Below are 14,199 nucleotides of genomic sequence, written 5' to 3' on the forward strand. Positions count from 1 at the left end.
ATTTAACTTATTGGATACTATCTCCATGGTGTATTCGTTTCCAGAATAACATACATTTATTAATAATGATCATTCTCAATTATCAATGAAGAGATATGTCTAATTTCAGGAGGGGGGCTAATAATATCGTCCTCAACTGTATATATATATATATATATATATATATATATATATATATATATATATATATATATAGACGTTGCCACATTAAAAGAATACAAATACATAAATAATGAAGAATATTAATATTTCAATACAAATATAAATGAAGATTGAAAAACACACATCAATACCACCAAATTGACCACTTCTACTAAATAGCACTAATGCTGAATCAGCCCATAGATGCTCAAGTCTCTCTAAGAACCATTAGTTACCATTTATCACTGTCTAGTTTCATTTCCTCTTTCTATTTTGCTCTTGACAAGCTGCAAATCAACGGTAAACCTTCTGTTCCTGTTTCTCGGTTTGTAACAAAACACTCTTTGCAGCAAACGTGTTACTTAAAAAGGAAGGAGGTTGTGTGATGTCACAAGAAGCACTTCACCTCTTTTATTTGCATCTTTATTTCATCGCTTTGCCCTATGCAGTTTTGAAGGAAAACACTGTTATTTTGCAATTAAATCTAATCTAATTTAACTCTGATGTAAACTGCAGTTTACTACTCACCCATGCTACCTCCATGTGATTTGGAGCCCTAGGGGAGAAATTAGGTTGTGCGATATCCACAAAATGCCATAGGCCTACGAGTCATGACGTCACTTGTGCATCTCAGTTTACATTATCATAATTGGTTTGGAAGCCCGGATATTCAAAACTTTGAAATGAGACTGCAACGGAATCAGCACTACTGTATCTCAATGAACCTGCAAATCAATACCCTGGCGACTCTCGTTATATGGCATTCTGTGGATATCGCACAACCTAATTTCTCCTGGAGGGCTCCATATCACACAGAAGTACCATAGGTGAGAAGTATACTGCAGTTTACATCAGAATTAAAGGAGCACTCCTGACAATTTCAATGTGCTGTTGTATTGTTCACGCTACCCTTGACTTGTCAGCAGTAGCCGGTGACGCCGCAGTTTTTGGCTCAGCCCTTTCCGAGATATGAGCTATTCTAATGGGGGCAACTTTTGTTTACATTTCATTAAAAAACATTTTTTATTTATTCCCAAAAACATACAAAAGGTTGTGCAACATCAGCAGACAGCTAGCAAACAGCGGTACCTTTTGGGAAAATATTTGGAGTAGGCCTATGTTAATTTTTTTTAAAAATGTATACAAAAGTTGCCCCCATTAGAATAGCTCATATCTCGGAAAGGGCTGAGCCAAAAACGGCGGCGTCACCGGCTACTGACAAGTCAAGGGTAGCGTGAGCAATACAACAGCACATAGAAATTGGCAGGAGTGCTCCTTTAAGGCCAAAAAAAATAAATAAAAAATTTCCTTCAAGTTATTTCAAGTAACTTTGACAAGAGACCTGAGTAACACTTAAGAAAAGAGTTCACATACTAGCCACAAATACATGCCTAATCACTGTCTGTATGCAAATAGTATGACACAGCTTAAGCAAGTAGCTCCTATTTGGCCTTTATAACGATTACATCAATAATAAAGGCCTTATTGGAAAATAACAAGAAATTTGCGGGTACATGATTGATTTTGCTCAACACAGACAGTAAAGCATGTATTAGTGAGCGACACGTGAACCTTATCCTAAACTGTTACTGAGACTTGTACTGTATGTTCTGGGGCTGGGGACACTTTGAAGTCCACATGTCGGCTGAAGGTCAGATAATTAAACTAATGCCCCATCCAATTATGAATGATGTAACTGTATGCTGTTAGCTAATGGTGTAGGGATAAGCAGCCGTGGGCACTTTCTACTGATTACTAGATTACATACAGACACAGACACAGACACAGACACAGACACAGACACAGACACAGACACAGACACAGACACAGACACACACAGACAATGCATGCTCCATAATATAGGTTCACCTACCCAAGAACTTTGGCACAGTCGTCATAATACTTCATGGAGTTTTTCACAAAGCTGAAGCCGTTGACGTCGCAGACAAAGGAGTGTCCGTTGGCTCTGAGGAGGTCGAAACCGCACACCGTTTGCTGCCACGGACAGACGGCAAACAATGGGTTAGGGTCAATCCAGGTCAAGTGGACTTTATTTATTTAACAACACTTTTTAACACGATAGGGTTAATTAAAAGTGATCAATTACCTAAACCCCAACAAATAAACAAAAAAAGAAAGCAACGTTAAACAACATTAACACCTCAAGGATGATATTTGGCAGTACAGAATGAATAACAAAATTTCCTATTTTTGTCACTTCCAGTCTCGTTCTGCCATGCCTCTGTAACTAATAAGAAGGCCAAAAGCACAGCAAGCAGCTGTCTTCAGGGTGAGCTGATGTCATGAGGCTTACTTTGATGGCAAAGCTGATGGATGGGGGCTCTATTCTGAGTGCAAGGGAGTCTGGAAAGGCTTCCTTTGAAGACAAGGCTGACTGGAGAGGCATTGTTTTGAAGGCAATGTTAACTAGTAATGCTTTTATTCTGAAGGGTACGGTAGATTTACTGGTAAGTGTATTACTTTGAAGGCGAGCCTGACTGGAGGGGCTTTTATGTTGAAGGAAGGTTTATTCTGAAGGCACACTACTGAGGGTTATTTTGTTTTGAAAGCAGGACTAACTACCCACTGTGGCTTTATTTTAATTGTAAGGTGTAGTGGAAAGGCCTCCGCACATTGCTTCCAACAGCAGTGCAGAGCCATGTTGATTCAGACAATTTCGGCTACCGCACACACTTTGTACATCAAACAAGCAAAAAAATGGAGCTCAATCGTCAACAACCAACATCAGTGGACATTGGTGCCAATGTGCAATGTTGTATTTAAAACAATGACATTGAATGTTGGAAGCGCAATGCATTTTGTCGGAGCCGATGTATGGTGGCCTTAAAGGTACACTGTGCAGGAAATCAAAAAAGGTACTGCAACTATGCTGCTCATTGAAACTGTGTCGCCTATTGCCAAATTTGACCTTTTTAGGATAGTTCACTAAGTAATAAACTAATATTTTCTAGTATGGCCCAAGTACAGTCATTTTTGCAGCTAAAAATGGCTATTTCTGGAAATTCAAAATGGCGGACCATGGAGAAGGTCCCCCTTTTCATGTACGAAAAGTGCAATTTTTCCAGTCATAATGAATACTTAGAATTTGATGGTGGTGGTAAGTATTCATGAAAAAGGTAACATTAGTGAATGGGTAGCATGCATTCTGGAAATAAACAACTAAAAATCTCACACAGTGTCCCTTTAAGGCTTTGATGCTGAAGGCAACATTGGCAAGGCTTACTTTGAAGGCAAGACAGACTTTGCGAGCCACCAGCTTCTCCATGGCAGTGAGCATGACAGGGTAGCGGATCTCCTTCCCCTCACTGTCCCTCTCCACCTTCCCGTCCAACGCAGGGGACTTACGAGCCTCAGCGTGGGCGTAATCTGGACCCACTGTGTAGACCTGAGCACACACACGCACACGCAAAGACACGCGCACGCAGGCACGCAGGCACGCAGGCACGCAGGCACGCAGGCACGCAGGCACGCAGGCACGCAGGCACGCAGGCACGCAGGCACGCAGGCACGCACGCAGATTAATGAGCATTAACTCACATCAAGTGGAGAGAATTACGAAAAATACAATCTTACTATGCATGCCTGCTTGACAACAACAGAAACGACCTAGAGTATTACAATGGTTCCTCATATCCATGAAGATTGTTATGTTTTATAGTTTTATAGTATAGTAGTTTTATAGTCATAATTGGCAAAAAAAAATGAAGTTTATAAAACTAGCTGCAGTGAGCACTGTATAATTCCTTTAAGACTCCTGGCGCTTCACACCTAGAGAAAAAAATAATTTTAAGCTTATAATTAAAAAATAATTTTAAGCTGTTCCAGGTCAACATATTTGTAATGGAAACTCGTGGAAGTGAAGTATGTAATCCAATCTATCTATAAATGTCAGCGCATGCTATGGTGCCTACAGCGGATATCATTGTGTGTGTGATGGTGTGTTTGTGAGGGTTTTCTGCCGTTTTTGTTTACAACTGTGATGTCATTAAGGAAGGACAAGGAGCCGATTCAAAACAGGAAGTGTGGCCACCTTTACGTCAGTGCCATCGGTGGGCATGAACTCCTCGTAAATATACGAGCCCGTCTTCCTCACGCTGCTCTCAGGGGAGTACACACTACTGCGGCTCCCGATCTGCAGACAAAACATGTGCACACACACACAGACACAGACACAGACACAGACACAGACACAGACACAGTCACAGTCACAGACACAGTCACAGACACAGACACACACAATTATTCAACAATGCTTTCAGCACATGCTAGTTCCTGCTTTTCTCATGGTCATTCATATGTTGATAGTTGGTCGTTATCCCAATTGTTATTAAATCTGCACAAAAACTTGTATATTCTTTGCAAATCTACAAAAATAAGAAATTCCATCCGTTTACAAAGGGATCTTGGTTGAAAGTCAAAGATCACCGCTGATCTGGGTCAAGGTGCAGGATTAAAAGGTATAACCAAACCCATTATTTAACTTACTATTAAGATAGCATAGTATTTAGCCTGAAAACCAAACATCTGCAAACTTTTGTCTGTGCAATGTCATTTCTTTTTATTCAAATGTGAACTTGTGTCACCTTTCTGAAGAGGCGCTGGCTGCCTCCTCCAGCTGAGGTTGGATAGTAGATGTAAACGTTGTGGTCCTCAGCACAGACCGGCTTCTCCACAAAGGGCTTGGGGAAGACCTCCCCATTCACCTCCACCTGGTCCTCCCCCTCCACCAGGTTACATTCTGCTTAATGCAGCATGGAGGGAAAAGAAAAACGCATCAGGGGCCAGATTCACAAAGAATCTTAAGAACAAAATAGTTCTTAACTGGTACTTTTCTCTTAACTTTTAAGATTTATCTTAAGAAAACTTTTGTGAATCCAGCGCCAGGTGGTGCCAAATGTTTTGGCTGGGTAGAATGAGCAATTGTTGACTTGGCTTGCATTACTGTCATTGAACACACATGGCATCGGCTGCACAAGTAAAAAAAAGAAAAACGTTTCTATCAACTTGTTTTTCCTGCCCGTTCTCTTCCAATAACAACTGACAACAAAGGTCCCTTGTGGCTGCACTGGAGTTAACCCCTGGCGCACACCACAACTACAACCTTTGTTGATCTAGAACGGTTCAGTGCAGTGTTTCCTGCTGTAATAGTGCTATTAAAGCCCAGTAGAAGGAGAGGGACCTCTCTGGGGTTGTAGATCAGCGGTTCCCAAACTTTTTTGTCTCGCGGACCCCCTAAACCTCTTAGTTGTGTCATGAGTACCCCCTAATTCATGTTTTATATCGCTTTCTCTGTCCTGATGTGACTGCTCCATACATTTGTTATAATAATAACATCTTTCCAAGTACCCCCTGCAGTGTGCTCGCGTACCCCTAGTGGTACACGTACCCCTGGTTGGGAAACACTGTTGTAGATGATTACCTTCTGGTCTGTCAGGGTCCCTGTTCAACACCACATAGCGCGGCAGGTCAATGCCCTCCTCCAGCAGGATACGGTACACCTCACGCCTGCTCAACAGCAAAACAGCATAAGATGTCAAAATGGGAAGCTCTGCTCCTCTGAATATATGGATCATGAGTACATGCTATTCATTATATTACATGTTATTGAATGATTGTGACGATTATATTTGGTCCTAATTGAGTATAATACATCTATACAATTTAATAATAATGTAATAATACTATTTGATCAAAAAAGGACACATTTCTTTGCCTATATCAGGAGAATAATCAGGTTATAGGATTAATACTTATATTATGCATATAATATGAATCCTATTGAATCAAAAGTGGACACATTCTCTCTGTGTGTAAGGATCATGGTCACATTGAATTATAGGGTAATAGACTGATGGTAAGGGTGTTAACATATTAGAATATAAATCATTTTGGGTCATGTCAGCCATACCTGTCTTGTATGAAGTACTGCATGTTGAGATCGTTGATGAGAAGTGGGTTTCTCAGTTTGGCATAACTCACAGCTTTGTCCAGTGGGAATCCTAAAGTAACAAACACAGTCAATGTTTAAGACATCTTTGATGTGGAATAATGGTGTTTTTACAAGGTGTGTGTCTTTGTTTTCCGTCTTTATAGGCCTATGGTTAACTGACATTGAGGATTGTACTTGTAAATTGGGGCACTTTAGGTAACTGCAATAGCTTTGTGTGTGCGTGTGTGTGTGTGTGTGTGTGTGTGTGTGTGTGTGTGTGTGTGTGTGTGTGTGTGTGTGTGTGTGCGTGTGTGTGTGTGTGTGTGTATACAGTACATGGTGACTGTGTGTGTGTGTTTGTAGATGTGTGTGTGTGTGTGTGTGTGTGTTTGTAGATGTGTGTTTGTCCCTATGTGCATGTATGCACAATGTGTGTGTATGTGAAGTGAAAGCAAAGTGCAAGTGAAAGTGAAAGTGAAAGCCCAACTGGGAAACTCCCACGCCCATTGTCATTGTGAAACAGCACTGCACAGCACACAAGTGCACACTGCACACAACGAAATTGCATTTATGCCTCATCCGTGCAAGGGGGCAGCCCCCAATGGCGCCCCAAAGAGCAGTGCAGTGGGACGGTATCATGCTCAGGGTTCCTCAGTCATAGAGTAGGCTGGAGGAGAGCACTGGTTAATTACTCCCCCCACCAACCTGGCGGGTCAGGAGTCAAAAAAGTCTGACACCCTAACCCAGGTGTCACCAACGTTGTGCCCGCGGGCGCCAGGTAGCCCTCCAAGAGCTTCTGAGGTGCCCACCAAGGATGTTAATAAACAATGACGACTACCAGATTTTAGTCACAGTTAATGCTTTTCTTGATTTAATTATGGGATTATTTATTCTTCATAACCTATAAGCAAATCATTCAATAATAGTGTGATTTGAGAATGATGCCAAGACATCAGTAGATGATTTTGAACAAAAGTAGCCCTCAGTAGCCATTGGGTAGCCCTCAGTAGCCCTTGGTAGCCTTCAGACCCAGAAAGGTTGGGGACCCCTGCCCTAACCACTTACCCAGGACTAGCCATCAGACCTGACATTGGCACCTGGCCAACCGGCCAAATGCTGGTAAAACTTGGCTGTGGCTAGTAATACTTTCGGTGTCACTAGCCAATTTGGCTGGCAGCTTATTACTTGGTTTGACTGACATATGTATCATAGTAGCCTATATTCTGTTGTTTGCCCCTTGTGTATCAATTGTTTGTATTTAAGTCCAAGAAAAAGCCCAGTCACTCAGTTTCTATTTGCTTGAGAGAATACCATGTAGAAAGCTATACACACATCTTGCCTTAGCACCTCATCTTCTGAGGTTAGACGTACACGATCATGACAAAAAAAACAATATCAAATCTGTGGCTAGTGGAATATCTGAATGGCTAATGACTCGGGAAAACCACTAGCCACAGTGGCCGGTGAGTGAAAAAGTTCATGTCAAGCCCTGCTGGCCATGTATGCGTGTGCACGTATGCGTATAGGTGCATGTCACCTTTGGAGTGGAAGGAGATGAGGCAGTCGCAGAGGGGCCACTTGTCCACGGGCTCGTTGAGGATGACGTCCTCAGGGAAGATGACCACGGTGATGTACTCAAACTTGCACAGCCGCTCCATGATCTGAGTCATGGGCTTGGACTTGGACTTCTTGACCATGGCACAGATCCCAACCACGATCAGACGCTCAGAGTACTGAACCACAGGACAAGGAAAACAAAAGCCATGAAAACTATGAATTGCCATGAAAATTAGTCCTCTGGATGCTGATGTTGAGGTAAAAAGTGTAGCATCATGTGTGACCGAAATGTCACAACATTTAAACATTAAGCCACAACTCGTGAGTTTGCGGTACTTTCTTTATTTTAAGCATTGCATCGGGTCACTATTTTTTTCTGATGTGCATCCTGCACCTTCATTAACCCATTGATGCCTGATGTTGCGTTGCGTAACATTGGCCCTGGCGCCTGGAGCTGCATTACGCAACATTCAGGCTCATGAGATTTGAGACAACTTCATTAAAATTCTCTCCTTGTTTGAGATGAATGGACACAATCTAATGGAAGATTAAGGTCTTAGCGCTTAAATGCAACTTAGTGCATATTTTTATGTGCTTCAGAAGCTGAGATATTTAGGTTTTTATAGGCTGAGGGCAGCTTTTCTTAAAAATGGATCAGGCATTCAGCACCCTTTTTTGCAGGTGCCTTAGGCGTCAAAGGGTTAAAATGTGTTACATTTATCAGGAGATGCATAGTCTAGTTTAAAGGAATGAGTTAAACCTACTGATTATTTTTACATTACATTATAATACATTACACTACTGATTATGTTTACATTACATTATAATACATTACACTAAGCAGACTCTTCTATCCTAAGTGAGACGCAGATGTGTAGAGGACAGCATAGTGCAATGCCTTAATGATCTGGCAAGTGCTCTGGGAAATTCTATAAATATTATACATAAATATTATAATATTATTCAGAAATATTATTCATCTGACGTTCACACTATTTATTTATGTAGTTGTGGTTTACATAAATGCCCATAGAGGCCCTGGTGATGATTCAAATGGTTAGGGGACTGAATGGTAGGACGGACACTTGGGTTCAATTCCAACCACCCAAGTAAAGGTCATTTTGTTTCCCAATCCTCCCCAGTCTCTATCTCCTATTACATTGCTTTCTCCTCTCGAACAGACCTATATAATAAGGCAAGAAAAGGCCCAAAAAAATATTTCAAAAATGAAATGCCCATACCACCTCATCGTCCTCCTCGTCTTCATCATAGAGCCCCATGTTGTTCCTCATGCCTCCATCCTCCTCTTCCTCCTCCTCCTCCTCCTCTAGGGCTCGGGCCTCCGTGTCCTCGGAGCCCACCAGGAACCTGGCGCTCCCCCGGGGCCCTCCACCCGACTCTACGCCCCTACCCTCCAGCTTGGACATGCCCACAGTCAGCAGCAACAGGACATCACAGAGCTACAGGCACGTCCCCTTAGAAGAGCCATCTTATACGGTGGCAGACTGGAAGAACTCACAGACACCACCGAAGAATGAGAGGGAGAGGGGGAGAGAGAGAGAGAGAGAGGGAGAGAGAGAGAAAGAGAGAGAGAGAGAGAGAGAGAGAGAGAGAGAGAGAGAGAGAGAGGGAGAGAGAGAGAAAGAGAGAGAGAGAGAAGGTAGGGACTTGAAGATCTAAGATGACAGGATATCCAAACTCAAACACAAAGGTTTGAGCTGCCTTTGGTCAGAGTAAAGTCAGCCTTGTTCTCAGATGGCCTAACATCCTCCTTCACTGGTGCTGATCACAGTCCAATCCATGAAGTCTTCGGGTGAACATCTTCATGCTGCGCAAAACAAGGGTCAGACAGATGCCAATTAAAAACTAAAGTATATGGATGCACATAGCTTAACAATACAGAAACCTAGCACAAAATGAACCACACCTATCTTTAGTGTGACACTTTAATGTAACACTTCTCTTAATGTAACGTGAAGTGACGAAAACATGCATCTTACTATGCTAGATCGCGTATCTCATAAGTTTAATGTGAATACAACCCGGTCTCGAACCCTGAACCTCACAGCTAATTCTGGTATAGGACATAGACGCACTACAATGAAGCTGAAAACTAGATATCTGGACAAGTCAGAAGCAGTGATGGGCAGTCTGGATCCAGAAGCTACAATCCAGTGCCACAGAGTCCAAATTAGCTGATTTTATTTACAGGCCAAACTCAGTATTCTCTTTTTTTTTAAAGACTAAAATTGTGCTTACTTACACCCACTTAATACATATTTACATTTCATAAACAGATTCCCAATACAGTTCCAATGTGTCTTCACATATTCTGTTGCATATGAGCTGCTTCACTGGCCTGGGGCCACTCATATTCTTTTGTGACACAACAAATTTCATGTTCAAATCTTATTACACTATATATTAATAATGTATATGGGCCAACTGTAATACACATTTAAAATGATCTCACGGGCCAAATATAATGATTCCACAGGCTAGATTTGGCCCCCGGGCCTGAGTTTGACATCCCTGACCCTAATTGGAATGGCTAAACTAGTTAGGTCGTTAGGAATATGTGGTACTAGCCTATGGTGCCGTTTCCACGTAGCAGGATATTTTTATATGTGGGTATTTTTTCTCCTGTTTAGGTGGAAACACACCAGGTGGATAAAAATAAAAACTCGTAACATGCGTTTTAGCCGGATGTGGTTTTCAAAGCCGGATTTTTGATATGTGGATTTTAAAACTCTGGCTACGTAGAGACGGAAGGCCAAAACCAATGCATTTTCAAAAATAGCAGGCTACGTGGAAACAACTTCTGCAGCTTCTGGATCCATATTGGCCAATCACTAGCTCAGAAGCCCATCTGCATAAGGTGTTGGAAGGGAGGCTTATTAACGTTCCATGCCTAGCTCTGCTGGCTGGATTTTTTTACATCAACGAACTGTACAGTAAATAACATGCGAGTCTGACTGTGACTTCAATTTATGTAAAACTGTAGCAGCTTTCTCTCGGTCTCGGTACAACATCCCTGCTCTCTGATTCATCATCAAGACTGAAGAGACAAACCACGGACATTGGAGGTCATGGCAGATCTGAATTTAGAAACTTAAGCTTAGAAATGTGGGCTTGGAGAACATAGGCTGAAAACATGTTATTCACAATACAATAAAGCCCAAAAGGAACAGTTGTACACTTTATGGGAACTATTCTTTGAAGACAATGGAACAAGTGACACAAAAAAACAACAATACAAATACGTCTTTCATGCCCTTCAACCTGCCAGTGCTGGTGTCTTTTAAATAAACCTGCAGTCTCAAAAAGAGAACAATCCTGTCAAAACTGGATCACAGGGCTGTTCAAGTTCCTTCATTCCCCTGTTTGACAAGCTGCTAAGTGAAGGGGAAAACCACGCTGGCAAGGAAAACGATACCTGAGCTCACATGTCAGGCAGGCCCCCATTCAAACAGACTGCTGTGGGCAGCATTTAAGGTTGGTAGAAGGTTACAGAGGCCAAACTGAATCCACACACATTGGCATGCAATATGGTCACATTCCTGCGGCGAGCAATCGGACGCAAATCCTGCAGAACTAAGGAACTAACTATTTAGTGCCAATTTTAGAACAACAACTAAAAAAAACACAAGTGCGAGACACATACACACACACATACAAAGTGGAAGTTGGTAAGCCCCTTCTTGCGCCACAAGGCACCCACAGCAATGCAGCCACAAGCCACCACAAAACAAAAGGACATAATTTGGCCAGCCCACCCACACAAACAATCTCACACACACACACACACACACACACACACACACACACACACACACACACACACACACACACACACACACACACACACACACACACACACACACACACACACACACACACACACACACACACACACACACACACACACACACACACACACACACACACACACCAAAAATAACCCTGAGCTGTGTGAGAAGGGGGGTGGGCCTCCATCCGCGAGGGTCTTTATTTCCCCAACAGATAAGTCATCTGTGGTAAGGGTGTTGACAGGTGGAATAGAAGAGAGAGTCAGCCGCGCCTGGGTCAAGGAACACTACCCTAAACATGATAAACAAACTCATAAATACAGCCCTTTAGCTACCTAAGACCTCACACCGCCGACAATATCTTGGAGTCCTGATATCATTGCATCAGGTTCATAAGATGGGCACCATGATTCAAGTGACAAGTACCTTCCACCTCTGACTATGTTACACACATATCAACATAAACATGTCAGCCAGTTTGTAAAAGCAATTGATGTCAACATACATGAGGTATTGCAACTATCCACCCCTCTCAGTTTAACGTTATTACTAGGGCCTACACAACATGTAGAAGAAAAACAAATCATAGGACATAGAGAATCTAAAATAGGCTACAGACAGTCGCCCTGCTGGGGTTGCTTCAAGAAGATAATTCAAATCCCGTTAAGAGCAGTGGTAGAGGCAGTCATATGACTCATACTTCACCGAAATCATGATAACTGTAAATTAAGACACAACTGCTCCGCCAGCCATCTGACAGACGTTTGGCATTAAAGCTGTTATCTTCATTCAGACCGTACTACCACGCCTACTGGTGCAATCAATACAATGACGTAAGTAGTACCCAGTGAAACAATCCCTGGTAGATAAATCATTCACCAAACTGTTAATAATTATAGACAACATGTCATTGATCTGCAAAGAAAGTCAATTAGCGGTAGGCCTACTTGCTACCTGTGCACCTGTTCCAAACAACACAGCAATACTGACATAATTTAGGCTACTGTACCTTGCAGCATCGTCACTATAGCCTCCTCTGGGCACTGCGTAGCAGCTGCTGGGGCACAGAGTCAGTCACATGCATTCGCTTACTGCCTTAAAAGTAAATGATGCTTAGATAAACACAGCTTAAGACAGCCAAGCTAGTGGAAACTGAACCCATGGAAGGACGCTAAGAATGCATCTGCATGCGCACAGAGCCAAACATCTGACATAACCGATGCCCTACCGTCACAGTGGTCCGTACTGCGCTCTTTAAAATTGGAAAAAAACTGGTCACAGTTATTCACATTTCCCTTTTTGTCACATGGAAGTACCTCACCCAGCCTTAAGGGTTTGTCTCATGCCTTGCATTACTAAAAATAGACCACTCTTTACTAATTCAGACAAATCCAGACATATTGCTATTTCTTTATAGCCCATGAAAGACAGGAACAGAACACACAGGAAGTAAATAACTAAATTACTTTCGCTTTGTTAAAACAAACTTCAGTATTTTTGCTGCACAATTAAACTGTTAAACAATTAACTGACCAGTGCCATCCTTACGCCAGCAGGTTTATGCCAAATCTGATCGAACTATCCTCGTTGCTCAGTCTTGACAAACTGAAAGGTGGCTGTCGTGTGCTGGTAGTGCCCAGGCTACCAGAGTTACAATTTAATAAGCATATAGGCTAAGATGCTTTGTTTAGATGTTGCAAGGTTTCGAGTTTTGGTGTTGCAACTTAATTGTCTATAGAAGTTACAAAGTCAATGAGTTATGAAACAGAAGAGAAACAATGTAGCAAAGGCTACTTGTTTGATTTAACTCACTTGTCACGAGAGCTTTGGCAGCGCCAGTTGACTTCCCTATCGGTCTTCTCTTGACAACGATAACAGTGCTGAAGAAACTTACCTTCGGAAAGAACTTGACAGACTTCTTCTTCCTTTTAAACTACTGTGATGCCTGGTGGTGACCAAGGCAGTCTGCCGCCTACAGTACCGGATGGTTAGTAACGACGAATGTTTTAGTGGCTTTTGAGATTTGATCTCAAATAACAAAGGTGCTGTGCAATTGAAGCTTTCCTGCTTAATCTATTAACCTTCCAGAACACTGAATTATTTTGAAGGAAAGTGATAGAAGTGTGGAATTATGAAGGCTGAACTCAACTTCCTCTGTTTGAAACCGCAGGGATATCTGTTCACATCCTTTTCCATTAGATGAAAACGTGTACAAAGTGAGTGACTGCAGAAACAAATTACATTCTTTACTAATATACGTTTGCAGTGGATCAATGAAGGCTATAGAAATATAGGAGGTAGACAACCACTACAGGAGAGGACCTTGGTGGAGGCCCGAAAGACCTTGGCCTATAGTTTTCCATTAAAAACCACATCAGAAAAAAAGTGTACGTAGGCCTGAATGATATTAAGGCAGAAAATATGACACCCATCCTAGTCTGAAGTTTAATCAGCAAACCTGAATAGTTGGAATAGTGATGAAAGAAATTCACCATTAGTGGACAGTGGAGGGCGGTGAAGAACATCATGAAGAACATATATTTTTAATCAACTAGGCCTATGGTCTTTTTTTTTTTTACCAATGCCTTGTTTTTGAATTCCCCTTTTTATATCTCTTGCTTATTGTCTGTCTTGTCCCATCTGTCTGTCTGTCTGTCTGTCTGTCTGTCTGTCTGTCTGTCTGTCTGTCTGTCTGTCTGTCTGTATGTATGTAGGCCTATGTCTGTCTGTCTGTCTGTCTGT

At 42.0% G+C, this 14,199-nt stretch overlaps 1 protein-coding gene across 7 annotated transcripts in view; it reads right to left on the reverse strand.

The window, feature by feature from the left end:
- The window catches only part of ppip5k1b (diphosphoinositol pentakisphosphate kinase 1b), a 64,563-nt gene extending 51,211 nt beyond the window's left edge, over positions 1 to 13,352 (reverse strand). For 4 of the 7 annotated variants that reach the window (XM_063197590.1, XM_063197589.1, XM_063197586.1 and 1 more), the window contains exons 1-9: positions 13,270 to 13,352; positions 8,890 to 9,476; positions 7,629 to 7,824; positions 6,071 to 6,161; positions 5,582 to 5,667; positions 4,746 to 4,903; positions 4,193 to 4,294; positions 3,386 to 3,547; positions 2,015 to 2,136 (exon numbers count right to left, since the gene is read on the reverse strand). In XM_063197590.1, coding sequence (XP_063053660.1) covers positions 2,015 to 2,136; positions 3,386 to 3,547; positions 4,193 to 4,294; positions 4,746 to 4,903; positions 5,582 to 5,667; positions 6,071 to 6,161; positions 7,629 to 7,824; positions 8,890 to 9,075 — 1,103 coding nt within the window. In that variant the 5' untranslated portion in view covers positions 9,076 to 9,476; positions 13,270 to 13,352. The remainder of the gene's footprint in view (positions 1 to 2,014; positions 2,137 to 3,385; positions 3,548 to 4,192; positions 4,295 to 4,745; positions 4,904 to 5,581; positions 5,668 to 6,070; positions 6,162 to 7,628; positions 7,825 to 8,889; positions 9,477 to 13,269) is intronic. The other 3 variants (XM_063197591.1, XM_063197588.1, XM_063197592.1) reach the window with 1 other exon arrangement.
- Between the last annotated feature and the right edge of the window lie 847 nt (positions 13,353 to 14,199).

This window comes from Engraulis encrasicolus, chromosome 4 (assembly GCF_034702125.1).
Source record: "Engraulis encrasicolus isolate BLACKSEA-1 chromosome 4, IST_EnEncr_1.0, whole genome shotgun sequence".
Taxonomy (NCBI): Eukaryota; Metazoa; Chordata; class Actinopteri; order Clupeiformes; family Engraulidae; genus Engraulis; species Engraulis encrasicolus.